The sequence below is a fragment of the Paroedura picta genome, chromosome 8 (assembly GCF_049243985.1).
Source record: "Paroedura picta isolate Pp20150507F chromosome 8, Ppicta_v3.0, whole genome shotgun sequence".
NCBI classification, from domain to species: Eukaryota; Metazoa; Chordata; class Lepidosauria; order Squamata; family Gekkonidae; genus Paroedura; species Paroedura picta.
This window is the reverse complement of record NC_135376.1, coordinates 27686576-27714562: the sequence shown is the minus strand read 5'-3', so window position 1 is coordinate 27714562 and position 27987 is coordinate 27686576. Positions and strand designations below refer to the sequence as shown.

The 27987-nt window shown below is 41.6% G+C and overlaps 2 protein-coding genes and 1 long non-coding RNA gene across 11 annotated transcripts in view; 2 read left to right on the top strand and 1 right to left on the bottom strand.

The window, feature by feature from the left end:
• The first annotated feature begins 1612 nt into the window (after nucleotides 1-1612).
• Nucleotides 1613-9222, top strand: LOC143843159 (uncharacterized). 3 transcript variants are annotated; one of them, XM_077348806.1, is made up of 5 exons: nucleotides 1613-1944; nucleotides 2068-2149; nucleotides 3618-3789; nucleotides 6075-6130; nucleotides 6772-9222. In XM_077348806.1, exons 3-5 carry the CDS (start codon nucleotides 3782-3784, stop codon nucleotides 7659-7661), a joined length of 954 nt encoding a protein of 317 aa, XP_077204921.1. In that variant the 5' UTR covers nucleotides 1613-1944; nucleotides 2068-2149; nucleotides 3618-3781; the 3' UTR covers nucleotides 7662-9222. The 3 variants fall into 3 exon arrangements, with proteins under 3 accessions (XP_077204921.1, XP_077204922.1, XP_077204920.1); XM_077348807.1 differs by lacking the exon at nucleotides 2068-2149; XM_077348805.1 differs by having other exon boundaries at nucleotides 1613-2149.
• LOC143843160 (uncharacterized) lies at nucleotides 5854-20855 on the bottom strand. 2 transcript variants are annotated; one of them, XR_013233479.1, is made up of 4 exons: nucleotides 20621-20855; nucleotides 17238-17275; nucleotides 10527-10566; nucleotides 5854-7394 (listed from the first exon to the last, which is right to left on the bottom strand). It is a non-coding gene; the product is annotated as an uncharacterized LOC143843160 (long non-coding RNA). The 2 variants fall into 2 exon arrangements; XR_013233480.1 differs by lacking the exon at nucleotides 17238-17275.
• ZBTB38 (zinc finger and BTB domain containing 38) overlaps nucleotides 14652-27987 on the top strand; it is a 39385-nt gene continuing 26049 nt past the window's right edge. The window contains exons 1-4 of one of the 6 annotated variants that reach the window (XM_077348798.1): nucleotides 14652-14732; nucleotides 18189-18320; nucleotides 20888-20953; nucleotides 21793-21882. The gene's annotated coding sequence lies outside the window, so the exon portion shown is untranslated. Of the gene's footprint in view, nucleotides 14733-18188; nucleotides 18321-18679; nucleotides 18750-20887; nucleotides 20954-21028; nucleotides 21130-21163; nucleotides 21883-23267; nucleotides 23408-27987 lie in introns of those variants that run through there. The other 5 variants (XM_077348799.1, XM_077348802.1, XM_077348801.1 and 2 more) reach the window with 5 other exon arrangements.

The window sequence follows — 27987 nt, the reverse complement described above, 5'->3', positions numbered from 1 at the left end:
GAAAGAGCATGGAAATCAGTATCAAATAGCCTTCTTAGTACACATAAATAGGCATGTTGAGGTTAGTCCTCTTCTCTCCTTGCTTGTGATTTCTTCCTGTATTTCAGAAGGGCAAACCCACCCTCATACTGGGCTTTTAAGTGCTTGCAAAACTACTTATAAGAACCACATTCTGCACAGGGATTCTGCAAGTCTGGGAGGGATGCATAGGCATCCTAAAAACACTGGCAGGTACTGTTTTGCCTTCTTATCACCCCACTCTTCTCAGAGACCAGAAGCTCAAAGTCAGCCAAGTAGTCACTGATTCTAGGCCCTTCTGAGTTACCAGTGAATTTCTTCAGGCAATAAGACTTTTGCCATATTCAAGGAACAATTTTTAAGAAGACATTTTCAAATGGTCTCCAGAACATTGGTTGCCATTCTCAGTTTCTGTTGCCCACTCGCACTCTGGCAGTCAAGGAAAAAATATCAGTGTCAAGCAAGTGTGCCACGTCAGTTCTGGAAAGAAAGCCCAGAAATGATGTCATGTTGATCTAGGAATTACTGAACATGTCATTTACCATAAAGGTGTTATGTCACTTCTGGATTTTTCCTAAAAGTGGCATAATGTAATCACCCAGTAGTGCACACCATGTGGCCCCTCCTCCGAATTTCAATTGGCTGCTGGCTGTCAACCTATCAACACAACCAGCAATGCAGGTCTTAAAAACAATTACCATAATTATACAGTCAACTTCTGCAAAACACAGAGTAACAAGTAGAACCAACCCGAGTACTCAGATGTGCAACAGCACCACCTGCTGATAAAGATGGTTATATAATCATTACTATGACCAATTCCGCATGAGGAATCTGCCCCTGGGCAGCCTCTGGTTGCTGGCTTCCTCCACATGATATCGTCTGCATCCCAAGGCTGTCCAGGGGTTGGCTCAAGTGTTGGCCAGTTTTGCCTCAAGATGAGGGAAATCACCAAAACTGGATTTGCCACTTGTTATCTTATTTCACATCAAGGAGCAACCCAGGGCAAGCCTTTTTGGAGGGAGAAATGCGTGACATTCCCTGCAGCATTCTACCAACACTTGCCTCCGCCCTCCCATTTCCATTTCCTGCTTTGAAAATTTTTTAAAATTAAAAAATGGTGCTGTCCGCGTTGCTGTGTGACCGCAAAGCTACTTTGTATAAATTAAAATAACATTTTACCCAAAGTGTCCACAGTCATATGGGGATCAGGCAGGCAAAACACAGATCCATTTGTGTTTTCTGACAGAGGTGAATGAACAGAGAAAGGGAATGAACAGAGTATATGATGAAGCAGCTCTCTCCCAATCAGCTAGGCATCCGTGCTCTTTGTTTTAAAGCCTACTGTTTACATACAGTCAATCTTCGGGATCCAGTTACCATGCCCAGCCTCTCACAACTCTACCAAAAGAGAGTCCGGAACACCACAAATCCCAAAAGGGGGGAGGGATGCTTTATCATTGTGACATTTCTCCATAGCAACGCTCATGGGAGGCAGAAGTTTGACTTCCCGAGACAACCGCTGTGCTTTGATTAGTGGCTTGCTGTGATTGACAAACCGAGGAGTGGGGGGAGAAGTTTAAATTGTATTCCCTTGCCACCTCGTTGGGAGGCAAAAAGCTGCAATGAGGTGGAGGGAAAACTTGGGAGGGGTCTCCCATGAGGAGGCTTGCAAATGCGTGGCTTACAACCACACTTTCGCAAACAGGAGGCAGCATGAATTTTGCACCTCTGTGCGGAATCGGTCTATATTTTAGTTGAAGTTGTGGCCAAAGATCTTCTAACAGAGAAGATCAGTAGCTTAAATGTACTTGAACTCTAGTGTCACAGAATATGAAAATATTTTGAGAACCATTGTAAAACTTTAAAGATGTTTGACTAGTCAATTTGTGGAAGGCTTAGAGAGATATAGGCTTAAATAAACAGGTAGGTCTTCTGTAGAAAATTCAAATTGGGAAGTAAGGGGAACATTCTTCCCTTCCCCCTTAGTTTCATACTGAATATTCCCAACTTCTCATTATTTCTTTTCCTTCTTCTTTTTTGATAAAGAGTGTTTTAGTGCAATGTAGTGGATGAAACAAAAGATTAACATGTCTTGATTCGATCTGTTTAGCAAGGCGTGGGGAGAAATGTAAGTCTTAATTTTTTAAATACATATTGCCTGAGTAAACTTTACTGTTTTTCAAAAATGAGCATGTTACTAAAATAGTGTGTTATTGTCTTAAGAATCTAAACTAGGAATATACATTAGACTACATGAGAATGCCTGCAATGGGTAAACCTGGTACAACTTGTGTTTGTTATCATAAATCAACACTGGGACATGGGAGAATGTATGATATTGTAGCATGGTAAATTACAAATGTGTAAATACATACAATTGATTCCTCAAGAGTATTTTGTTTTGGACCATCTCACTGGCTGTCCACAACAACTGTGAGACACAATTAAATGGACTTTGTACTATATACAGGCCAAGGGCTTAAGTTGCATCTGCTTAATAAAGACATTTTAAGTGTGTATTTGGTAGCGATAACCTGAGATATAAAGTATGATCCAGGAAAATAGTATGGGTGGATGCAGAGAAAACATGTCCCCCAGCTTGATTCCCCAGCCCTACCTGAATCCCTCCCAACACATGCATGGTCCTTTAAGGTGAGCCTCCTCCACAGTTTAAAGGGTGTTTAAAGGGTATCCCTTTTCAGCAGGGTGTGGGAAACCAAACCTGAAATGCCTACTGAAGGGATATTGTGTTAATGGCAGTTGGGCCAGGAGTATACACACCACAGCAGGGGTAGTCAACCTGTGGTCCTCCAGATGTCCATGGACTACAATTCCCATGAGCCCCTGCCAGCTCATGGGAATTGTAGTCCATGGACATCTGGAGGACCACAGGTTGACTACCCCTGCACCACAGGGTGCTCATCCTCCAATCCCAATATCCTTCTCTGTCTTTTTAGTCCCAAGACTAAAGGGAAGTGAGTGGTTTAGCAATTCCTGTGCCTTATTAGTAGTAGTAGTAGTAGTAGTATTTAATTTATATCCCACCTCCCCCCAGAGGCTCGAGGCGGGTCACATAAAAACCAATCCCCTAAAACAATTAAAGCACAATAAAACATAATACAATTAATACAAAAGTTATGACAAGAATGGCGGCAATTATGGCTAACTCGTGGCCCAATCTTGCACCACGGCACTGCTTTCAGTTGCCAGACCAACCTAAGGGCAGCCACCATAGTGTTTTCAGTGTTACAGACCCAGAAATATTTCTTGCTTTAAAGGTAGAAAAAACACCTTTTGTTCTCCAGTTAAAACCTAAAAACACTGACTGCAGTTTAGAGAAAAAGGGCTTCAGTCATCATTCTGTATTGTTCGTGGTGATTCCGGATCTTCTTCCTCCTTCTGGTCTCTCACTTGAGGAGGATCGAAGGCCTCATCTTATCCTAAGTCTTCCTTTACTTATGCTGTTTCAGGATTGCCACCCTCTGAATGGGAAAAAAACTGGAACGTAAAGCTGCACCGTTAGAATTTCATTTTCTTTTAATGCTGGTAGCCAAGTAGAAGACTTGATAGTCTTTCTTCTGATATTTAACCTGCAGGAAATTGACTGGAATGGATCACAGGAGCCATATCATTCCATGCTTGGACCACCTACATTGGCTCCCCATTCTTAGCATAATTCCAGGTGCTGAACTTCAAAGCCTTTTTTTGCTTGGAACCAGCTTACCTCAAGAACCACCTGCTTCCTTACAAACCTACATGGATGTTATGGTAATTTTCGTAGTCTTGCTTCTGGTGTCTCTGCCTTTTGAGATCTGGTAGGTGGCAACCTGGAGGAGGGCCTTTTGGGTCATGGCTCCTAAAACTCTGGAATTCTTTCCCCAGAGTCTCATTTATTGGTTTCTGTTGCAATCTTCCACTAGGAGATAAAGACTTTTTATTTGGCTTGGTGTCTCCCCAGAAATCTCTCCTCCCTGCTCTATCTTTGAATTTTTGTTCTTAAGCTTTTGTATCTATACTAATTGGTTTTAATGTTTTTTAAAATGTGTTTTATATATGCTTTTAGTTTGTTAGCTGCCTTAATAAACCCTTATGAGGGTAGAAAGGCAGAGTAAGCTTTGTAAAAAAAAGTTTGAAAAATTAAATGACCTGGGTGGGGCCAGTGGTGTGATACAAAAGGCTGCCTTGCCACAACGCACTGGCGGCACCCCAGAGTGGCACCGCTGGTGCAGAATCATCCTCAGTGTAGCGTAGTGTAGTGGTTAGAGTATCAGACTATGATCTGGGAGCCCCAGGCCTGTATGCCAACTTTGACATGGAGGCTTCCTGGATAGCCTTTTACCTTTTTTTATTATTATTTTTATTTATTTAGATTTATATACCGCCCTCCCCGAAGGCTCAGGGAGGCGTTTTAACCTCTAGTAAAAAAGAGTGGGTAGAAGGCAGTGAGAAAGACCTCCAACCTGAGACCTGGAATGCCACTGCCACTCAGAGTAGACTTTGATAGATCCATGGTCTAACTCAGTAAGTCATCTTAATGACATTTTTAGGAACATATTTTTAATATATATATGAGAAGAGAGAGAAAAATCTCTCTGATGTTGTAAGTTGGAAATAAAAGCCCCCAAGACTCACCTAAAGGGGACCATGGCCACTGCGGGGGAGGAACACTGACAGGGACTCTTAGTCCCCTCACTGGCAGTCTTCAAGCAAAGGTTGGATGCACACTTTTCTCGGATGCTTTAGGATGCTTAGGGCTGATCCTGCATTGAGCAGGGGGTTGGACTAGATGGCCTGTGTGGCCCCTTCCAACTCTATGATTCTATGATAGCTCTAATGATTGTGGAGGCACTTAGCCCTTAAGGATAATGGGGGGGGGGTTCAAACTAGCATGACATTGCAATATCTAGGAATGTATTTCCTGCTCATTTTGAAATTGGATGAGGACTTTCAACCTTCCTCCCTAATCACTTTCACCCTTTGAGGAAACATGGATAACATATAGCCATTATTTCTAGCCAGTGTCATGGGTGCTTTGTGGGGCCAGAAATTAGTATTTGTGGTAGATTTAATTTGGGGGCACACTCATACACAGAGATCATGTCCACACATGAACACCATACATGTATATATGTACACAGAGGAATGATTCATTCTCACAAATGGGATAATAACTATTGGGAAAAAGCCCCCAAGACTCATCTAAAGGGGGCCATTGCCGCTGTGGGGGAGGAGCGCCGACAGGGACTTGGCTGGTGGGAGAGAACTCCCAGCACTGGCATTCTCTGGGCAGGGTGTGTGTTGGCATGGCAACAGGGGGCGTGGCTGAGCTAGGCGTCAGTTAGATGGCTTGACATTGCTCAGCCTCTTTTCCCCATCAGGGCGCCCAAAGACGCGAAACCCACCCTCCCTCCCTATTTATGAATTGTTGGACTATTAGTTAGATGTTGGATTGTATTGTTGTTTAATTGTCACAGCTGGCAGAAGTGTAGCATGGGAAGGATCAATTTTGGGGTGGCCAAGCTTGCACGCTGGCCTCCCCTAGATTTGGGGGGCCCCTTAAGGGGCTGTGTGGATGCAGAGCCTGGTTGAAGGCTTGCATTTCCGGGAGGCAGGAGAACCCAACAGAGGCTGATGCCCGGAGGGGTCACTCCATGTTGACTCCCCCCCTTTTTCAGCCTGCCATTATGTCCAGGATTCTGGGCTGGATAGCCAATGCAACCTGTTGAGGGGCAGGCTGTGATGGGCTGCCTTGTGGTCAGCGGACCACAAGAGGGCAAATTTCTCTTCCCATGCTTGCCACGCTCAATGTTGAATAAAGGCTGTGGCCAAATATTTTATGCCAAATTATGGTTGTCAGTGTCCTCATTAGGCGGTCAATATCCCCCTGCAAGGCAATAACACAGTAAGTTGGCACAATAGACACTAATTGTAGATTTACAGAGTGAGCTGGAAAATTATGATAGGAAGAAAATGGTTACAAAATGGGAGAGATTAAAAGATGCCATGTGTTACTAGAAAATGATCAGATAAAGATTATCTATTACTTTTCATAGCTGCGTGGTTGGAAGCCAGAACATCCTCTATAGGGGACATGAAAGAATCCAGACAGGTATGACATCTTTCTTACAATATGAGCTCTGTGAGTACCTGTTGAACTTTTTGGGTAGCCTTATACATAAACATGTATTTTATTTCTTGCCTTGGAAGTCCTGAACCAGTCTGGGGCTGGGGATCCAAAGGACAATTTGCATCCTTATAAATTGCCCTGGACTTTATCCTTGCTCCCTGTGACTCCTCTCCCCCAGAAATTGGATAGCCACTATTCTGTTGTGGTGCCATGTTATGCTTATGACACATTTATTCCTTGGGACACCTTCCTTTTGACAGTCTCTTTCTACTTAGTCCCTCTTTCTAAAGCCCCGTATTTTCTTCAAATAAACTGACTTTTCACTTCCTCTGCAGAAGGTTGTCTATTACTGGATGTTTTCTCTCAGTTAGAATGTTTGTGGAGCAACATTTCAGTCAGTGATTTGGGTGGAGACTCCCTTTTTAATCTGTTCAAATAACAGTGGAGAGAATAAAGGCCATTGGATACCACAAGGGTAAAACAGCAGTTCACAGAGATCGTAATCCTCCTCATGGAAATTGCCTTGTCTCCCATCAAAGACTGAATATAAAGACTGAATACACACAGATGACATATTCATGTTTGATCCTATAATAATACAATGAATGCTCCTCTGTTTTCAGGACTAGAACTTCATATCAAGACTATGAATTTGCTAAACAATACAAGAAACAATAGGTCTGAATTAATACAGATCCTAATAAAGGTGAAGTCTGGCCTTTACTTGGTTAATTTTATCTTCATTACTACAGTGAGCGTGTTAATAACCAAGACTGTGAGAGAAAACTCCAAAATGAAGAAAGAAGTCAGATACTTCCTTCTCTGCCACCATCTCCTCTGTTCTTCTCTATTCTGCCTCTTGGGCACGGTGTTCAACACAATGCGAACCTTTCAAGTACAAAGTCTCAGCATATGGATAATTTTTGGGCTGCAAGCAGCAATTGCAGAATCAGTTCTAATCACCTTGACTCTGATGGCACTTAATATTGCCCTAGCTGTTTGCTGGCCATTGAGATACCTGGCATTCATTCACTTGGTGAAACACAAAATTATGGCCTGTGTTTGGATTGTAGTAACGCTCAAATCAGCATGCTTGATCGTAATAGAATATACAACAAGCGGCTCAGAGGACATATTTGAAGCAGAGCCCTCCTGTCCAATTTTCCTGGGTGGTAATTTTGCCAAAGTATCTGGAATCATTCTTATTTCACTTCTTGCAGTCATCATAATCACCAGTTACTTCTTCCTGTGCAGAGAAGGAAAGCTTGCTGGTCATTTTAATCGTTCAAGTGCCAAAGCCAGAAAAACAATAATCTTTCATGGATTACAAATGAGCTTTCATATTCTTCCTCCTTTAATCATTATAGCTATGGGGAGTCAATCTCAACATGTTGAGTTAAAGTTTGGGGCTTTTGTTGTTTCTTCATTTGCACAAAGCTTTAGTCCTGTGGTTTATGGGCTGCGAAGCAAAGATATGCAGAATAAAATATGCTTCAGACCAGAAGGAAGTTAATACATCAACCACTTGGTAAATGTCAGTAGCAAACCACAGCAACTTCAAAAGACAGAATGTTTAGCAAATGGACAAGCTTGTTCTCTGCATACTGTGTTTGGGCAAACCTCTCTTTAGCCTTAAAAACAATTCATATGAGAGGGGTTATTCCTGATCCTTACTATCTAAGGATTCCTGTTATAAGCCATGAACACAGATTATCAGACTTTAAACTAGTGTTTCCCACCCAGCCTTCCCTGTCATTTGGGGGGGGGGGGGCTTCCTGGCCCAAGGGAGATGGGAAAGACCCTCCTCTCCCTGCTGGCTCCTCTGTGAAGTGGTATGAGGGCTTCCTGGCCCAACAGGAATGGAGGCCCCCACCCCCAGGGCACTTACATGTGTCCTGGGGAGCATCCCCGGGCAAATTGCTGGCAATGTTGGCAGAGAGCCCCTGGCCGGCCAGATATTGGGCATGGCCCGTCCAAGGCAGGGCCCACTCTCCACTCACTTAGCCCTTAGCCTGTTATTTTAACAGCAAACCTGCTGTTAAAGATTTGCTGTGGGTTGAATTTTAGCTGAGTTACAGGATCTATAAGATAGCATACTGATGTAATGATCAGCACTGAACAGTTCCAGAAGCAGCAAGGAACCAGATAAATTATCCCATTTTGCCTAATTCCTGATTGGCCTTTATCATCTTTCCCCCTCCTGCTATATTCATAGAATCATAGAATTGGAAGGGGCCATACAGGCCATCTAGTCCAACCCCCTACTCAATGCAGGATCAGCCCAAAGCATCCTAAAGCAACACTGGCAGCAGAATGTAAAAACATAGCATTAGAGGAGATGAGCTTTTGGGGTTGCCAAATTGTTCACACAGTATGAGTAGCTAAGCATAAAGACACAGTAAAGGTGCTCTTCCCCTTCCCCCAGCTGTTTTGTCCTGGCCAAAGGGGTCCAACATTTACATCTTTTGCAATGAATCTTCAAGTCACCCCCAACCAGAGGGATTTCTCCTCAGAATTCCCACAGCCCACAGAGGCCAGGCCTGCAACAGACAAGGTAGTTAAGCATAAAGACACAGTAAAGACACATCATCAGTAATGTATAAAGTATAAAGACACAGTAAAGGTGCTCTTCTCCTTCCCCCAGCTGACTCTCTCCCTCTGATTGGCTGACTCTCCCCACATTCTCTTGTTGCCGTCTGTTGCAGGGAGCCTCACTAAGACCAGTTTCCATGGTTTTAAAGGCCTCTTCAAGCTTCTTAGGAGGGATACTGAGGATGGACCATTTTTATTCTGTAGAGTAGTGATCCCCAACCTGTGGGCTGCGGACCACATGTGGTCCTTCGACTAATTGGAGGTGGGCCCCGAAGGACGCCTTCTCCCCTCCCCCCGCCCGGCCCTTTACAACACACTTTGGGTGTCATTGTCTCCCATCACTCCCAGATGCGACTATCTCATTGCAGAGAAACAAGCTCAGGGTTCCCATTGATTTGTCATTGTCATGAGTTAAAATTTCCATGAAAATAAAATGTTCCCTATGTTCACTGTTGTGGCGTTTCTGTATCTTATTTTGAAGGGATGTTTAAACATTACCATAGTGATCAGAGAGCGTTAGGACAGTGGTTGAGAGTAGAGGAGTAAACTACCCCCCCACACACTGGGCCTTAGTAAAAGGCGTTGAGTGGTCCCCGGTGAGTGATCCCCGATGTTGAGTGGTCCCCGGTGATAAAAAGGTTGGGCACCACTGCTTTAGAGGCCACTTCTTTGGGTGGTTCCTTGCTGGGCAGACTTCCTGTGTAGGAGACATGAAATAATTAGACCCCAGAAAGTTCAAGGGGCCATAAAGGGCCAGAAGTACAGAGGGTGCGGATTATGAAAAGTCTGTATTCTATCAGGAAAAGTGCAGGGAATATTTGTTAGAATAGCTTTGGATCCCTAATGGGCCCTGAGATCTGGATTGTGCTTGCAGAACTGAGGCAGGAGAGCCCTGAGAGAGGAGAATAGATTAGACCAGCCCAACCCGAAGGGCCCCCATGCAACCCTGGCAGCTCAGTCAGCGGTCTGGGGCAGAGTGAGTGAAGTTGTTGGACGTGATGGTTAGGGGCAGGAGACGCAACCTGATTGGGTGGCTGGCCATTGGGTGGGATCATTCGATAGCCATTAAATCATTAGGCCCCCTGTTGAAGCACTGGTTGGGGGGCTCATTGAGCTGTGGGGAGGGGATAGGTTTGGAGTTTTAGATTATTTAATCACCTGGCAGATTGTAAAGGTGGGTTTTAATTGTGGATTTTATTGTGGGACTTTTTATTTTGTAACTCCCCATGAGGCAGCTACCTTGGGAGTGGCAGGAAATTGAATGGATGGATGGATGCTCACATTTTTTTTTATTGCTTTAGATCAACAGGACTACCCACCTGAATTTAAACAACTGATTGTTTGACTGATGAGTTAATGTGCATCTTTCCCTGCAATTATGTGCTAATGATGTAAAGGCCTTATTAGCAAACTATTATCCAAAATGGAGACTGATCATTGTTTGCCCACTCTTCTCTGATGGTTTTGAGCTCAGCATCTGTACCTGTTTAAATAACCACCGCAGCAAGGTTAGTTGTGTTGAAAAACGCGTCATGTAAAGCAAATGTATAAATAAATGTTTGCATTCTCTAGCATTACTCATCAGTCTGGGTGTTCAAAATAAATAAGGGAACTCTCTCCTTCCCTATTCTAAGCATAAAAGAGTCAGAGCCAACAAATGAGCTAGTAGACCAGAGGTACCCCATTACACATAGGTTTGCTCATTCTCATTGGCAATTGGAAAGCATCCCCTCCCCCATACTTATCTACAGCACTGTGGTGTTTTCATGCACCTTCCAGGTTTTACCTCTCTGTTTCTCCATTTGCTCCAAATCTTCCTTGTGACACTGTAGGAAAGATCACAGCAAAACAGCATGGGTGGGAATGTCTTTTCTAGTACTATCCTCATCAGCACCATTTTTCCCACCCTGGCCATCAAGATACCCATATCAATGCACTTCTTAAGGGGCTTATTTTTAAATTGGTACCTTTACAAATACTGATATACCCATACATATGCTAACTACCAGTTTGTTTTTTTAATGAGGTACACTCCTCTGGTGGTGGTGGCGGTGGCGGTGGTGGTGAGGAATGACTGCCATAGGGACCAAAATTAAGGAAATACAGGGAAGCCTCCTGTGCAGAAGCTGCATTTACAAACAACAAGAAAAAACTCTGTGAGAAATACAGTAATCCGGTGCTTGTTACCTCCATGTCAATAGAAACTTTTCAAATTCCAGTTCAAAGACTAATTTAATGCAAGATCATCAAATATAGGGAAATAATACTTTTTATGCACTGTTACTGTTCTACAGCAAAATGCTGTCTGAAGCTGTCTGCCCATGAGGCTGGGAGTTCAATCCCAGCAGCCGGCTCAAGGTCGACTCAGTCTTCCATCCTTCCGAGGTCAGTAAAACGAGTACCCAGCCTGCTGGGGGGTAAACGGTAATGACTGGGGAAGGCACTGGCAAACCACCCCGTATTGAGTCTGCCAAGAAAACGCTAGAGGGCGTCACCCCAAGGGTCAGGCATGACCCGGTGCTTGCACAGGGGATACCTTTACCTTTTTACTGTTCTACAACAATGTCTGCTACTCAAATTAACAAATTGTAAATAGTCAGCATAACAAACATGTCCAAGTCTTATGCATAGTAAACAAGTGGCATAATAGCCAGCAAACTACTCCATTGTAAACCGACAGCACAGAGACCAGACAAATGTGTTCAAGTCTATGCACTGTTAACAAGATGGCACAATGGCTAGATAAGATGGGTTTACAGTAAACTCCCCATTTCCGAATGGCCCTTTTCAATTATCTTCAAACTGAAGAGTATCCTGTTAGTAGAATAACAGACTGATAACAATGATTAAGTAATAAACTTTTTTTTCAGACACAGGCAATACACAGCTTGCTGTTCTAATATAATACTCAGTTATTTTCCTGAAGATTCAAGCCTCTATGTTGTGGACTAACGTCCCTCAAATGTGCTGATAATCTCAGAACCTTATGTAACAAACTAGAAAGGTATTAGAATTCCATATTAAATACTAGGCATTCAGAATAATACCCACAGGTCTTTTGGGATTGTAGCACTGTTGTTGCATGACATCACTGTAGTAGACTAGAACCCTATGTAAAACACTACAGAATTATGGCATAGCTATATGTTCTTTTTTGGTGTTGGCAGAATGAAGTTGTTAGGACTGTGATTAAAGGTGAGTGGATATTTGAAACACTCTCCCCTAAGGCTATTTTCCTGTGCAAATGACCACACCAAGCCTGTTCCAACCCTCCGGGAAAACTCATGCATATGCATAAACTAGCTTCTGGGGCCATATAGCCCCAGGTGGATTTTAATAGAGAAATGGCCTGAAAGATAGAGGTGTCTCCCTTTTAAATCTCAGGCTTGGCCATTGCGTTTTTGGGGGAAATGAAAAATACCCTCAAAAAGAATTAAAGAACTAGATACACCATATGCAAAGCTAAGTATTAAGAAACTGGCCATGTTGTTTTGGGAAATAGAAGATAGAAAAAGGAAACAGTTAACATTTTTTCATCAATGCTGTCAGGAACGACATGTGAATGCAGACGTCTGCTCTAAACTTTACATGTTTGCTATGTAAAATATTCTCTACTGGGCAAACTGAGCTAGCTCGCCTTTTGTATATGTATCTGAGTAATAGAAAGCAGTTTGCATGGGGAGAGAAAGAGAAGCATTTTGTTTTAATCTTCCACTCAAAGAAAAACAAATGTGTGGGTTTATTTCCTGGGGTCCATCTTTTGACCTCAGGGTGACTCAACAGAGTAGTGTTCTGAAGTGCTACTACAGGATTTTCAAGACACTAACTCAGCAAAGGATGTTGACTCTGATTATAATCAGAAAAGCAAAGAAATAAGAGATATGAAATCAGGGTTATCAGCTAGTGGTGGAGGGGTGGAAATTAGATTTGGAGACATTTATTGAAAATGTGAGGGAGGGTTAGCAAGTAATGAACACGGGTGCCACCATGCCAAATAACATCATGCCTGACATCTGATATGCTTATCAGGGAGCAACCAGAGCCAGAATCTATATACAATAATTTCATATCTGAGAAAAGTTAAAAATAAAAATAAGAAATAGAAACAGAAATTTTAAAAACAGGATGTAGAAACAAAAATACATATCAGGAAACTGTTACATTCCTCAGGGGGGGAAGTAAGCTAAAACCACTCCTTGAATATGGTCAGAAAATGCAAGATCTGTAGTGTCCATGACTTAAAAGGATATGAACAATATCCTACAGGAGGCGTCGGGGGAGATATGTAATTAGCATATTTAGATACGAACTTTATAGTACTTCCAAATCATCTTCTCTGGGATCCAGATTGGTTTAACTGGAAACTTCCTGCTCCTGTGACCACATGTCCCCTCTGCATTCCCTCCACAACATTTAGACTACTGTGACTCTCTCTTCCCTCTCTCTCTTTACAAAATTGTTTCAGTTCTGAATAAAACTATTCTTTAAGCAGCCAGTGTTTCACACTTTGCATATTTAAACTCTGAAAACAATTACAATTAAAACAATAACATGGATGTCTGATCCTAGTATTACCTGAACATATCCTAGAGCTGTCATGTTTCTGTCTCCAGCTTGGACATCTGCCAAGGAATCCCTTTGTATTGCTGAGGATTTGGGGAACTATACATTAAGGACTGGCAGATACCTGCTGAGGGCAAAAAAATTGTACTCTGTACAACTTATTGTCATATGTAGAATTAGCATACTTCGCTTTGAAAGGGTTGTTGCCGTGCGTGATTCCAAAAGTTGTGAGGGAGGGGTGTACCTGAATGCCAGCTCCAGGTGGAAAAACTCCTGGAAAATTTGGGGTGAAGCCTGGGGAGAGACCTCAGTGGGGTCTAATGTCGTACAGCCCACCCTCCAAAGCAGCTACATTCCCAGGGCAACTGATCTCTGTAGTCTGGAGATCAGTTGTAATTCCAGGAACTCTCCAAGCCCCACCTGGAGGTTGGCATGGCAACCCTACCTTCCATTCCATTTTTGTCAGGATACATGGAACCTGAGGTAAGAGCAAACAGGCCTGCCTGCAACTGTTTCTATAACCTGTTTTACTTTCACTTTAACATGGTATTTTATTGCTATTATAAAAGATTTAGCATTTAGGGTCTAGGGAGCAAAAGGTCACAGACTATGAGCAGTTAGCTCTGTATTTCCCACTGCAGGAGCCACACACCCTCAGTCTGTCCTGCAGCAGGGAGAAAAGGCCTGGAGCTGAACTGAGGGATATTCCGCACCCAGAAAATGAAGTGAAAGGGTTACCTCTTGCAGACGCTGTTTTTTTTTTTTTTTTACATTTTATACAACATCATCAGCATCCTGTGTTCCAGCAGCAAACTGGCAGCTACATCCTCCATTTTAAAGTGCTAGCTAAGGAATCCACAAAACTGGATTTCCCCCAGCCTTGTAGTATGAGCAGGAGGAGAGCAACCAGCAATCACTAGTGAAATAGCTGTGCATAACCAAAGTGGCCAGAAATAGCATGATCTCTGTCTCCAGCGCCCACCCTAGTGCCCGCCTCCCTTTCCCGTCTCCCTGGAATGTTTTTTTTTTGTAGCAAGCTGCCTGGAGCAACGAAATCAAGTAAAAAAAAATTCTACCCACCAGTTGCCACACAAAGCATGCCTCTCAACCCCACCCCTCCAAAAAAAATTGGGGGGAAAATTACTTTTGTGGATCTTCAAGCTTCATAATTACAAAGCGGGGCAGCATTAAAATATGCAGTATGCATCTATGATTAGATGCACAGGTATAGCAACGGAGAATTTAACTTTTTTTTAAAAAGATCACTTTCCCTTTAAAGCTGGGAGAAAGCTGATTGGCTGGCTGCCATTACTGACAGGCAGGGGGAGACTTGCTGTATTGCAAGTCCCTCTCTGCAGCCATTTTAATCAGCTGTGTGGAGTGCCTGGAAGCATGGGAAAGCGGGAGAAGAATGTGAGAGAGCAAGGAGGTGAGAAATGGTGGTGGGGGGTGCACAATTTTTAATAGCAAGCAATTGCGCTGGCTTAATGCAATTTTTTTAGTAGTGCAGAATGGCCCTGAGCATACTTGCTAATTTCTTTGCAGAGAAAGAAAGCATCTGGAGAAACAGCCAGAGCCAGGGAAGAAGTCCTGTACTTTATATTTTGTGCTTTCTCTTTTCCTTATGATACTGTGCACTGTTTCCTAGGACTTGCCTGTGTTCTGAGTCCCCTTTCTGAAGGTCACTGGAGATTATGTCTCAACAAATGTTGCTATGTTCATAGCCATTATAAAACTGTTTCATCTCTAGTTGTAAAGTTGTTGAGTTTATGATAAGAAGAGCTGTTCTTTATGCCCCACCTTTCTCTACCAGAACAAGTCCACAAGCAGCTTACAAACACCTTTCCCTTCCTTTCCCCACAACAGACACCTTATGAGGTATTTAGGGCTGAGAGAGCTGTGAGAGAACTGAGACTGGTCCAAGGTCACCCAGTTGGCTGCATGTGGAGGAGTGTGGAATCAAACCCAGTTCTCCACATTAGATGCTGCCACTCTTAACCACTACACCGATATTTTATTATCTTGAAACATAAAACATTGTTGTTGTTCCTTTTGGAAGCAATTTCACACTTGCTGGTCAAACCACAAGGTTGCTTTCATGTATTGATTTGAATTCCCCCAACTCTCCAGTTGGAAAAAGAAATTTAGAAGGAGGATTTATATAGCCGGGATTCTTCCGGGTTACATTTCCACTGGTGAAAACAGCATGTGAGAAGCCTTTACTGTCTGCTTGAAGAATTTGGAATTACACAGAGCAACCAATGCTTTCAAAGGGAATTATGCCTGTCCTGTGCAGGACAATGAATTGGGTAATGATTCGGTCCTATATCCTAACTTTTATCCCACATACTGTATATTTTGGACTTAAGCAGTTTTATCTGGTTTGAGTCTAATCCACCAACCAATCAGGGTTTTATGTAGCTACCCTAATATTTGCAGTACCAATATTTATCACCAGGAGGCCCAAAAACCTTGAAGAACACAGGATAGAGGTTGCAATGGTGTTTGTTCTTCGGGTTATTTTGGCCTGTGTTTCCTGGCACTGAACTTGCTTTTACTCCATCTTCAAAATGTAGTGTACAAAGGACTGTGAATTAGCATGGGTGTCCAAAATTGGTGATTCTAAGCAATATGCTGTTCAAAGTTTTGTGTTACGTGTCTGAGTAAGTGCAAATCCAAGTCTTTTCATGGTATATCACACAAATTTATTTGATTTTAGACATGATATACAGCTGCTCCAAAAAGTATTGCAGAATGGCATATTGGTTATTTATTCTGGCTTGGATGGGGAAACCCCAAAGGAAGTCTCTGTGGAGGAAGACAATCGTAAAACATCTCATCTTCTCGCTTGCCTGTAAAGCCCTTTGCTGAGATTGCCATATATCAATTACAATGTGATGGCACTTACACAGAATCATTGAGTTGGAAGGGACCTCCAGAATCATCTAGTCCAGTGGTCCCCAACCACCGGGCCGCGGCTCCCTCTACCTGCCCCCCCCTGCAGTGAGAAACTTCCCAGGCCACAAGCAAAGCGGCCGTTTAGCTTGCGGCCAGGCAAGCTTCTTTTTGCAGGGAGGGGAGAGGGAAGCACGGATGTTGGCAAAAATGCGTGTGCATGGCAGGTCCGCGCATGTGCATTTGCACCATGTGCGGCCGCAAACGCGCATGTGCAGCAGTTTCGCAACTTTCAGACCTACCACGCATGCGTGAAATTGCCATACATGTGCGTTTACAGCCTCGCACAGCGCAAACGCACATGCACGGACCTGCCACGCATGCGCGGCCGCAGGATCACCCTCCCCCAGCCCCCCTCCCTCCCTCCTTCTTATGGCTGCAGACCACTGATCTAGTCCAACTCCCTGCACAATGCAGGAACTTACAACTACCTGCCTACCTACATATATACATATTTGTTATTGATTCAATGGGTTAGGAGGCAGAGATTTTTTCCCCCTGTCTCCCCATAGCATTGTTTGAGTACCTCTTAGGATTTCTCCAGCTTTCCTCTGCCCCCCCCCCAAAAAAACCCATGCTTTTTAATTAAGTTTTGAGAAAGATTGCATTAAAAACTTAGACTGCTATGGTGTGAAATTTGGGATTTTCCTAAGCACATGGCAGCCATCCATTGGCCATTTCTCCCCCATCACCACCAGATGTTGTTGTTGTTTTTGAATCAGCAACTGATTATCTTTATAGTAACATTGTAGAATCATTATAGTAGCATAACAATCTAGGTACAGTCCCTGGATTCACAGCGTTCATTTTTAAAAGGCTCTAGCCCCTTTTCTTGAAGAGTTGAGAAAAGGCATATTCATGTAATGAAAGGAACTAGAGACACAGATTCTATTATAATTATATTTACTTGGAAGGTGTTTTTTAATATAAAAGCCCGAGCTGCCACATAACTGAGGAGAAAAAATGCAGGAAAACCTACTATGTGGAAGCCTCATTGCTGTTTCATGTTATCAGCAACTGTAGCAGCAACCAGAGAAAGCAACAAGTTGACCACCTGTAAAAAACATATCAGGCAACTGGAAGTCTTGGACATAAATGCCTGTTTAATGGTGGGGTAGTTAGAGTATTAGACTAGGTTATGGGAGATTCAAGTTCAAATCTCAACTGTATCATGGAAGCTCACTGGGTGACCACGGGGCAGTGATTCAAGCTAATCTTCCTCACAGGTTTGTTATTCTGACGATAAAATGAAGGAGGGGAGAACAACATTGTAAGTAGCTTTGTGTTCCCTTGATGGTGAAAGGGATATAAATGTTTAAATAAAGAGTGGTATCCTACTTTAGGGTAGAATAAGTTTCCCCAGCCTAAAGACCCTTCATTACCCTGGGGATACCAAAGCTTTTCCAACTTGTGGGCACATTGGGAATTTTGAGAGGAGGTGATGAGTGATGTCAAAATGGCTTCCCCAGGAAACAAAATGGCTTCCCCAAACCCAAAATGGCTACCTCAGGAGGCGGAGGGAAGCATGATACTTCTTAGTTTACAAATGAATCACAGAAAGGGGGGGGGGACAAAATGGTGGCACCTCTGGGGGAATAAAAATAAAGAAAGCCTGAAGGGATAATGAAACCACAAGCCTAGTTGCTTACCTGTCCTTTTGCTCCTCTGTAGCTGCTGCTAATGCACTCATGAAAAACCCTTTCATTTGGAACAACAGCTGGCAATAGCAAGTCCTGTATCACAATTCCCTCCCCAACACTTTCTGAAAAGCTTGATGGACGACAGGTGAAATACTTAGTGGGCACCTTGTTAGGGAACTCTGCTCTTGCTTAAAGAGACACCTTGTTAGGGAACTCTGCTCTTGCTTAAAGAGACATGTGGCTATTCTGGCAGCCAAGGTGTACTGAAGGGAAGATTTCTTTGTCCCCAGGCTATCAAAAGAGAGGCCTTACTGCAAATCTCAGCTATGGCTGTTCCTTGAAACTGGAGGATAGGAACTGGGCAAGGACATATATTGCAACCAATGTCCCATCTTTGGGATAGGAAAACTACATAAATAGAGGTAAGTGAAATCAGCTAAGATTCAAAACTGGAAGTGGACACCAGTTTATATGTAATAAGTGGGATGGCACACAGTCCTAAACTACCTTGATCTGCCAATAGATTGAACATTGATAAAGACAAGCACAAGACAGAGATTGTAAACAAAATACTAATCAGCCAATTATGTTGTAGAATCATAAAATCATAGAGTTGGAAGGTACCTCCAGGGTCATCTAGTCCAACCCCCCTGCAGAACGCCGTGTTGTAATTTGAACATAGTACATGCATATGCTGCTGATGTAAACAGGCAACAGCAGGGGCATATGCCAGCCATATTTTACTATTCCAGGTTCAAAATCTTCACTCAGTATGCAGAAGTTCTGCCACTGTGAAGACATGTCCAGGAAAACAACAGTTGTTTTATAATGCCTGGTGCCCCTGTCTGTTTGTAAGCCTAGCCTCTTGTTTCTGGATTGCTTTCATTGCTATTTGATTTAAACCATATCTTTGGAAAGAGATGTGACCTATTTTAAAATGCTAGTTTTTGAGGTGTTTTGATTTTTAAGCTTTAAACCTGATGACAACACATTGAAACAAATAAACAGAGAAAATTTATTTGCTTAAAACACAGTTTATTCATGTTTATAAAAACAGTTACCTAAGAATGAAGAAAATATAAATCTGTGATACTAAAAGGTTTAAGAAAAGATATTTGAATAACAGTTTTTTAGTTATTTAACAGTGTGGTCCTAAACAGATCACACCTTTCTAAATCCACTGAAGACAGTGGGCTTAGAAGGGTGTAATTCTGTTTGGGATTGCATTTTAAATGCGTTTTTTTTTTAATTTGCAAGATAGATCACAAGTCATGCCTACTCATACATAATTCACGAATCAATTTGTTGAGGATGCAGTCATATTTATTGTTTAAAATTCCTTTTAGGAGACAGGTATTTATACCAATAATGTATTTGCTCATTAATTTTATCACCATTCAGTGTCAGATATACATATTAGCGATGTGGACATACATAGATTCAATATATAAACTCATTGGAAATATGCAAATGGCTTGCAAGATGTCCTTTGGTTCTCGGTTTGTTGTATGGTGACAGAAGCACGTCTAAGCTAAAAATGACATATTCTAGTTGGATATAGCTTTGAGATATTTGCTTCTTTAACTAGCACTTTAGCGTTAAGGGACTGCAGCATTGGCCACACCAAGCTGTTTTAATTCCTTCCCTCTTTTCCTCCTCAGGGAAATGCTGGCATTGAACACACAAAGAAAGATATTTTCACATTCTAAGTATTTTTTTAAATGTTAATGAATTTCACTTGAATTTTCTTTTTCTCTGTCTTAAATATAAAATGCAGTTTAAACGTCTTTAGGAAAATGGGAGGCAATTCTTTTCAACAACTGCTTTTATATATTTTTTTCTAAATTCTCACAATAACCTTCTCACAGCCTCTGTGGAGATTTCTGCCAGTTTCATTCATGCAGCGGAAACAAGATAACACATTATTAATCTCCAAAGCAAAAGGAATGGCAATTTGGAGGTGATGCATTTGGTTATACTTAATTTTAATTTAATTCATTTGGATTGGGATCATTAAAATGGAAAGAGCTGGAGTGACCTCTATGTTGTCGGAATGTCACTGTGTAACGGTAACTAAGAAAAGCCTCCAGGGGGGGGCTGTAAAAAAACAAAGGAATATTGCATCCTCCCCCCAGTTCACATACAGTGCATTGCAATTTAGAGAGGATACTGTGGTAGAGTCAGTGCTTATAGTCTGATCACTCAATCGTCATTTAATTTCCTTGCTTACGCTGAGTATACGTGCATATGTACTCTACTTAAGTCTTCTTAGCATTATTTAGGTCACTATGCTTAAAAGTAGCCTCTTTCACTGCCTAAGGCACAGAGCAATGTGGAAGGTAGCGACACAATTTTCCCCCCTAAAATACTCTCATCATTATGATCTCTTAAGGATGGCCAAGCATTTTGTAATGTAATCTGTACAGCAAAATAGCTTCCGCTTATGCCTGGCAGATATATTTAGCTCTAACCTTCCTTGTGGTTAGCAGGGAGCAACACAGCCGCAGAGACAGCTGATCGTGCAGCTAGCACCCATGTACTTGCCATTTCATCAATATGCTTGGCTTTTCTGATAATCCAGTGCAGAATCAGTTTTAGCTACTGTGTTGTTGTCGTCTTTACATGCTTATCGACAAGAATAAAACATAAGCAAAATACAGAGGTTAAAAAAATAAGAAAGCACAGCAAACAGAAACATATATAACTAGGACCTAATACATACTATGTGGAATCTTCTTTCTGTCAAGCAAGAAGCTTTTCCTGCTGATGTTCTGTCCATCTTTCCTCCAGCAAGAGAGAGGAGTCTTCTTTTTTCTCATTAGAGGGAGGACTGCCATTCTTCAGGCAGGTTTTGGCTACAGAATCAGAAACGCTTAAAAGACTGTATCATTGAAGAACATGGAGCTTTGCTGAACAGTGCATAGTAACGATTCAACTTGCATCATCCGTTGATTATAATTCCCCCCCCCCTTTGTTCCCTCCCACCCAGTTATTCTAAGACTCCGGTAGCAGATTTGCAATGTCACGACAACATTAATCAGATACTGCATTTAAGGTGAGCTGTCCCTTGCTCCCCCCCCCCCTTACCAGATCTGTTCTGCTGCAGTGTGCATCATACTGCTGCAAGTCTTAAAATGGCAGGCAGGATTAACGTTGCTTCAGCTGCCTGCATGCTGTGGACACAGCATTCATTATGCCATGCCTAGTGTTTCTAATGGGAGCATGTAAATGGTCTGTGTGCCATCTCATGCAGTAGGGGGGAATGTGGTGTTTCCTGATGGGCATTGCTACTTAAGGCGGACACTTTGTAGGCTTCAGTTCAATTTTCTGCGTACTGAATTGTCAGTTTGTTGTCGCATTCTAAAACCAATGTTAGCTCTTATTTTTTTTTTTAATTAAAAAAACGAACTGGGCTTCCCAGTGGAGTCACTCTTATTCCTCTTGCTTTTGACTGCTATTTAAATAATGTATGATGTATTGTTAATTAATGGCAATATCGAATTAAACCTTCTGAAACGAACATATTTATTATGCAAGCACATCCAATCTATTTTTAACTCTTACGCAGTCCATGCACGTTGTGTAATGGGCTTTGGTTGCTGAGTTTTTCTTTTCTGCAAGGGGGTAAGCGTTAGGCTGATTTTCAGCAGATGTGACAAGTGGCCTTTGCAGTGGTCAGCTTCAAGCTTTGAACCCTTCCTTGGAAGGAAAAAAAGGGACAGGAAGCCCTTCCCGCTGCAGCTTCTATTAAAAAAAAAAACACCTTGGATGAGCACATCTTTTTGCACCCCCCTCCCCTCCTGTTCTTGCCATTAATAAGTACAGCTATTCTGATACAGTCTGTTCAAGCAAGCAGCTTTTGAATACAGCTTCCATCTATTTATGTATTTTTAGAAGACCAAGATTTCAGTGACTTTCCATCGCTTTGTATAAAAATGGCTGGGTGCATTGCCATTGTAAGACTTCATTAAGACAGACATACAGGTAGGTGAAGACTTGCATGTTTTACCGATTCTCGTTCTATGCCGCAAGGATTATGGAATAGTGGACATCTTTTCAGAATGTAATAAAGAACTTTTTAGGGTTTTGTTGATGATGATAAGATGATAAATTCTCTAACTTTATTTTGGCTCAACAGTAGATTATGACTGTTTAAAAACATACTGAAAGTGGAACTATTGTGTCTACTAGACTAATCAGGGCGTGGCACCGCTTATGTAACAAAAGAATTTTTGAAAAACAACAACATATCCTGGAAGATTTTGAAGTCAAATGCAAAAATTATTAGATTGTTCGCTGGGACATAAAACTGCAAGTTGTGAACATAGGGATATTTAAAAATATATATATTTAAATTCTGCGATAAGGAGCGGTCTTTAGTGTTTGTTGTTGAAATAATGTAGCATTAATTGTACTCTTATAAAGATGTTTATACCAAATAAGAAAGAATATGTTATTGTCTTTTTGTTTCTTTAAGAGTATTTCGAACACAGACATGTATACATTCCTGTCATTTTGAATAGGAATTAAAATTTGGCTTATTTAAATTTAAATTTAGTTAATGAAATAAAATGAAGCATGACAGACACAAAATCTCATTGTGTTTGAAATCATTACTGTATGGGCATGGAATATATTTTAAAATATATGTGCCTCACATTAACACTGGGCCAAAACCGGTTTCCTTGGCAACCAAATCCTGTTAATGTGGGCAACAGCAGATATTCAGAGGTAGTTATTACTGTTTAATTCCACAATGCAAATGGTGATCTCATCTTACATTTCTGGGCGGCTGTACTTTCTTAAATGATAGGAGGCTTTAGCACTGCATATAACAACAGGATCTCCTCTCCTCTTCAACCGATGATGTTTTTACAATGTCACTGTATGTTTTTTAAAAGGAAACACTCCATAGTAGTTCACAAGGATATGTATGAGTATTTACAGTAGTAATACCATAGTATTACTATACAAATATACCTCAAGTTATGAACAAATTAAAATTGCAAATATGTTTAAACATTTCATCTGTCTACTAATTCACATAATCCCCCAGGTTTACCAATATGAATGTCTTGTAGAATGACCAGGGGCGGGGGAGGGGGGGGAGAGATGATCCAATTTGCGGGTTTCTGTAGCAGTCATGGAACGTACCAGATTATAATAAAAGATGTTCATGTAAATTGTTTAGTGGAAAGCACCTCACCTCATTTGTCTAATAGAATATGTAAAAATTAGACCCAAAGGTGAAATATGTTAGTCTGCAGCGTTGCTACACATTTCATACATCATAGTTAGAGGGGGCTTCTTCTCTGACTACAGCAAATGTCACTGCAAAGATCTTTTTCAGCAAGGCAGCCATTTTTGTTTCATGTCCTTGAGTATAAAACTGGTAGGCAGATGAAGCGTCGGTCGCGATCAGCAGCAAGAGCACAGGCTCGAAGGAAATATTAAAAGTATAATTCCGTTGACCAGTTATATTACTGCAAGTAGCAAAGTGATATTTCAGGTACAATATTAATTTGTAATTCTAAAAATCACTAGTACAGTAAACTTCCAATAAGTATTTCTGTTTTAAAGAATGACCAATAACAGTTGTTTTAGAATGACTTCTTAATTCGTAACAATCATGGATGCAGTACAATCAGGTTTTAATTCTTCTTTCTTAAGTTGCTTTAAAAACAAGTTATTTCAAATGATATTTTAAAAGTGTCCTGTTCATTATACTGTAAATTTAATTCCTCACAGCTGAATAATTTTGATGGTGTTTTTTGTAAGGTGCCTTTTGAGCATCAGTTTCTTGGTATAATCATTAATGTTGATTTCATGCATGGTATTTTATGGTTTAAAAAATGGCTTGTTGCCAAGTTTAAGTTGCCTTGTAATAGTGCTGTGTGTTTTAAGTCTTCTTTTTAAAAGAACTGCTATAGTATAAAATAACCATCTATAAAAAAATTGTTCTTGTATTCCCTCTTTCCTACATCATTATATTTCAGTGTAGGTGGTTTTTGATCTTTATTTTCTTTCAGATTAAGGGGACATTTCCCTCTCTCGGATCACTAGATTTCTACCGTATTTAGGAAAAACGCACCCATAATTTGCAGGCAACAATTGTTCTTATGCTATTAAGAGTTTACTTATTTCTGAAATTATATATATATATATCCCAGATTGAATACATTGTTGTTCACAACAAAAGCAACATACACTGTCTTTATTTATGTTTTTAGGATAGTTGATGCAAAAAACTGCAGACTTTCATCTGAGCCATTTAGCATCTACCTCTCTTCCTTAGACCTTTCTTTCACTTTGCTTTTTGTTTTTGTGTTGTTGTTTTTTGCATACTAAATGGAATGGATAGCCATTTAAATGCATTTTTTCCTTCCAAATAATTGTTGGAATACATGGGTACTTTTGGATTGCCAATTGGAACTCCCTGGTTGTTTACACAGGACTTGCTAAGATCCTTTGCCATAAAGCTGCTCTTAAAAACCAAACCCAATATGGTGTAATGGTTGGAGTACTGGACCCAGGTTCAGATTCCACACCCCATGGAAGCTTGCTGGCCATTCACACATTCAACTTAATTTACTTCATTGAGTTGTTGTGAGGATGAAATGGAGGAGAGGAGAATGATGTAAGCCACTTTGGGTCCCCATTGAGGAGAAAGGCAGGCTATTAAGTAAATAAATATACAGCAACTGAACAATAGAAAATCTGTTCTCTTTCACTCCACAGGTCTCAGCACTCCTGTGACTCTTTAGTGTCCTCTTTTGTTTCTGTTGCTCTAAACAAAAAATCTCTATGTACCACAGCTCCCTTTATTGTGCTCTTCTTCCTTCACTTTAAATGTTTTTGCTCTGACAGTGTCTCATGGCATGCATAAATATGTGCATATATAGATATAGGTAGATGCACACACACTTGTATTACTTACTGATCTCAGCAACAGATGGCAACAGTGCACAATGCTTTTAGTCTCAAAGGAGTTCGTGTGCTGAGGGGCATTCAGTACAGATGGACGTGGGGTATAGCTGGTTAATTACAACAAAATGATGGAAAGGCAGCTGCAAATTTTGCCCACACCTCTGAGTCCTGAAGGGGAAAAAAAACTTTGCAAATATAACCTAAGCCAGAAGGTGGGGAGGGGGCTTTGCAAATATAGCCTAGGCCTGTTGACAGGCTGGGTCACAGAGAGATCTGCAAATAATTGCATTGAGAATTTCCTATGGGCCACAAATAGAGTCATGTCTGACTTTTGGGGTGATACCCTCTAGCATTTTCTAGGCAGACTCAATACAGGGTGGAAGGCTGGAAGGCTGAATCAACCTTGAGCCGGCTGCTAGGCTCAAACTCCCAGCCTCATTGGCGGAGCTTCAGACAGCATGTCAGCTGCCTTACCACCCTGCGCCACAAGAGGCTCTTACAAATAGAGTACAGACTGCAATAACAACACACAAGCCTTATGTTTTCTAGGCCTGGTTTTAAATTGATAGGGAATGGGTAATATTTAGTATGAACCAAACATGGAAACATTTCTTAGAGTATATTACAGTCTACTGTGATATCTCAGCACAGGAATTTATGAGAGAACAATTTCAGGTGAATTTGTTCAAACTGGCTGCCAGGCCCCTTTGGTCCTTCACCCTGTTCGCTGCCATCTGCTATCATTTAACACAGTCCCAGGAGCATCAAAGAAATGCAAGAAGGGTGAGGTTACCTCACCTCTGCCTCCTCCCCAGCTGAGACATCTGACAGCAAACTCTGGGAGCTACAGTGCTTCCTCCTCAACTTCTGTCCTTCAGCTCCTTTTTATACATCCCTTCCTGGTCCCACCACCTTTCTTCCTTTCTGCAGTCTACTTGACTCAAGCCCCTCTCTCTAAGCCTGAATAGGATACCTGAGTTTTCAATTTATATGATTCCAGGCATGTGGAGAAAGCCACAGAGCATGTTCTTAAATTGATTACATTTTTAATCAATTACAATTTAATAATCAATATTTTGTATGTGGTTTTTCAATGCTGTGAGCTACCCTGAGTTCATTTGGAGATGGGCAGCCTAAAAGCCAAATAAATAAAGAAATAAATACCGTATTTGCTGGCGTATAAGACGACCCCCCAACATTTCCACTCAAAATACAGTACTATGGGCCACTATGGGCAGCTATGTCTATTCCAACTGAAGTACACCCGGTGTATAAGACGGCCCCCCCACTTGGAGGCATGTTTTTCAGGGGGAAAAAGTATTCTTATATGCCAGCAAATACGGTAAATAAGACAAAGTCTTAGTGAGATTTTTGCACAAACTGAGTTAAGTACAAAATTCTTTAGAGGTAGCCAAACTAGTCTGGTGTGGTAAGGGAGGGGGAATGCTGTATCATTCTGGCGTTTCTCCATAGCAATGAGGCAGTGTTGATATCTATTCAGAATGCATCCATGTTGTGGCATGGAAGTAACTTTTAAGAAATAATTTGGGGGCTGGAGGGGGAAAATGTTTCAGTCCATGAGAGAACTGCCGTGCAAGGCGAGGAGGGAAACATTCACCTTGTTTTCCCTTGCAGCCTTGTCAGGAGGCAAAAGGCCGCAATGGGGCAGAGGGAAAATGTGGGAGGGCCCTTCCCCGTGAAGAGGCCTGCAAATGTGAGATGTATCATTGCACGTTTGCAAGCAGGAAGCCATTCACGTTTTACCCCTTCATGCGGAAATAGTCTTAGTATCTGACCAGATAGTAAACAATGCGGTGATCAGCTGATATCTTTTACTATTGGCGATCCTTTGAATTTATATGTTGTTCCTTTTTCACAGTCTGAGTACTTTAACATTTAACTCTTTCCCATTTCTGCCTAGATTCTGCCAACAGTTGCCAAGAATGAAAAAACCATGGCAAACGCAGGGAGATCATGGGGGAGGCTTCTGGTGATGGCATTATGCCATTTTCAGGAAAATCTGGATGTGACATCATGCCTCTCTAGGAATTGATGGGAACTGTAGATTAAAAACATAAGAGTGCCAGCAATTATTAGAGATGACTGATATAACTTCTGTGTTTTCCCTGGCAGTGACCTCACTTTCTTTCATTTTTCTCCCACTGTTGCTTGGAGCAGTGGTGGGCAAAAAATCCTGTTGAATTCAGATCGATTTGAACTGAGGTCTTCCTCTCCCCCCCTCCCCATTGTAACAGAAAAGTGTTCCGCACATGCTTAGGGTAGTTCAGAAGGGGGGGGGGAAACCAAGCACAGCCTGTTTCTTTTCTTGAAGGTGGGGGGGGGGGGAGAGGAGCTAAGCAGAGCGGGAGCTTCTTTGTTTTCTTGGGAGGGGGAAAGAGGATCAAAGAAGGCAGAGGAAGGGGGAAAATAATCCAAGACCGACAGAAGTTGAGAGAAATTAGGGGCTTCTCCTTTAAGGCAAGCTTGTCACATGAGCAGCTTTGGCCAATCAGGTTCTTTATGACGAAGCAGAGCCCAGATTCAAAACAGCCTGGTTTCTGAATCCGAATCTTAAAATATTGAGGTTTAAAAGCACTCTAAGATATCGTACAATAAAGGTAGGGAGCCTCCGAATCAATCCTGCTTGTTGCAGAAGGAAAATTTAAATCGCCCCAAATCAAAACGGAAATAGCATTCTGTGTAGACGGCAGGGACTGAATCGACCTGGGATTGGAATAAAAGCTCTGTGCAGTTTACATCCTAGTTGGCCAAAAAATTAAGTATGCTTAAGCTCTCTAAAACAAATCGGCTGAAAGAAGTATAACTCTATTTTGGATTGTGGCCTTTACTTCCTGTTTCAGCTTTAAAATTTTACCAGCCGAAGCAAAGTTTTCTACAAAAATGTACCAGCTACTGTGCATATGGTTGGTGTCCGCATCAAAAATAGCATTGCACAGATGAAATTAATTTTGAAACCACTTCAGCAAAAACAGCAAGATATTTCCAGTGTAGGCCACGTGGCTTAATTTTTTTTTTTTTGTCTAGTGCTTGCCTGTTAGTGCAGAGGCTTAATTTCCTTCTGTATAATAGAGGAGAAAGAAATAAGAAGCTTGTCTTTTAGGCATATTTGCCTCAACCTGATTCTTTACACTGGAACTGAAT

What these genes read in the sequence shown, in the direction of transcription:
- LOC143843159 (XM_077348807.1), top strand. An exon ending in ACATGAAAGAATCCAGACAG is followed by an intron (nt 6,131 to 6,771) that starts GTATGACATCTT and finishes CTCTGTTTTCAG; the next exon opens with GACTAGAACTTCATATCAAG.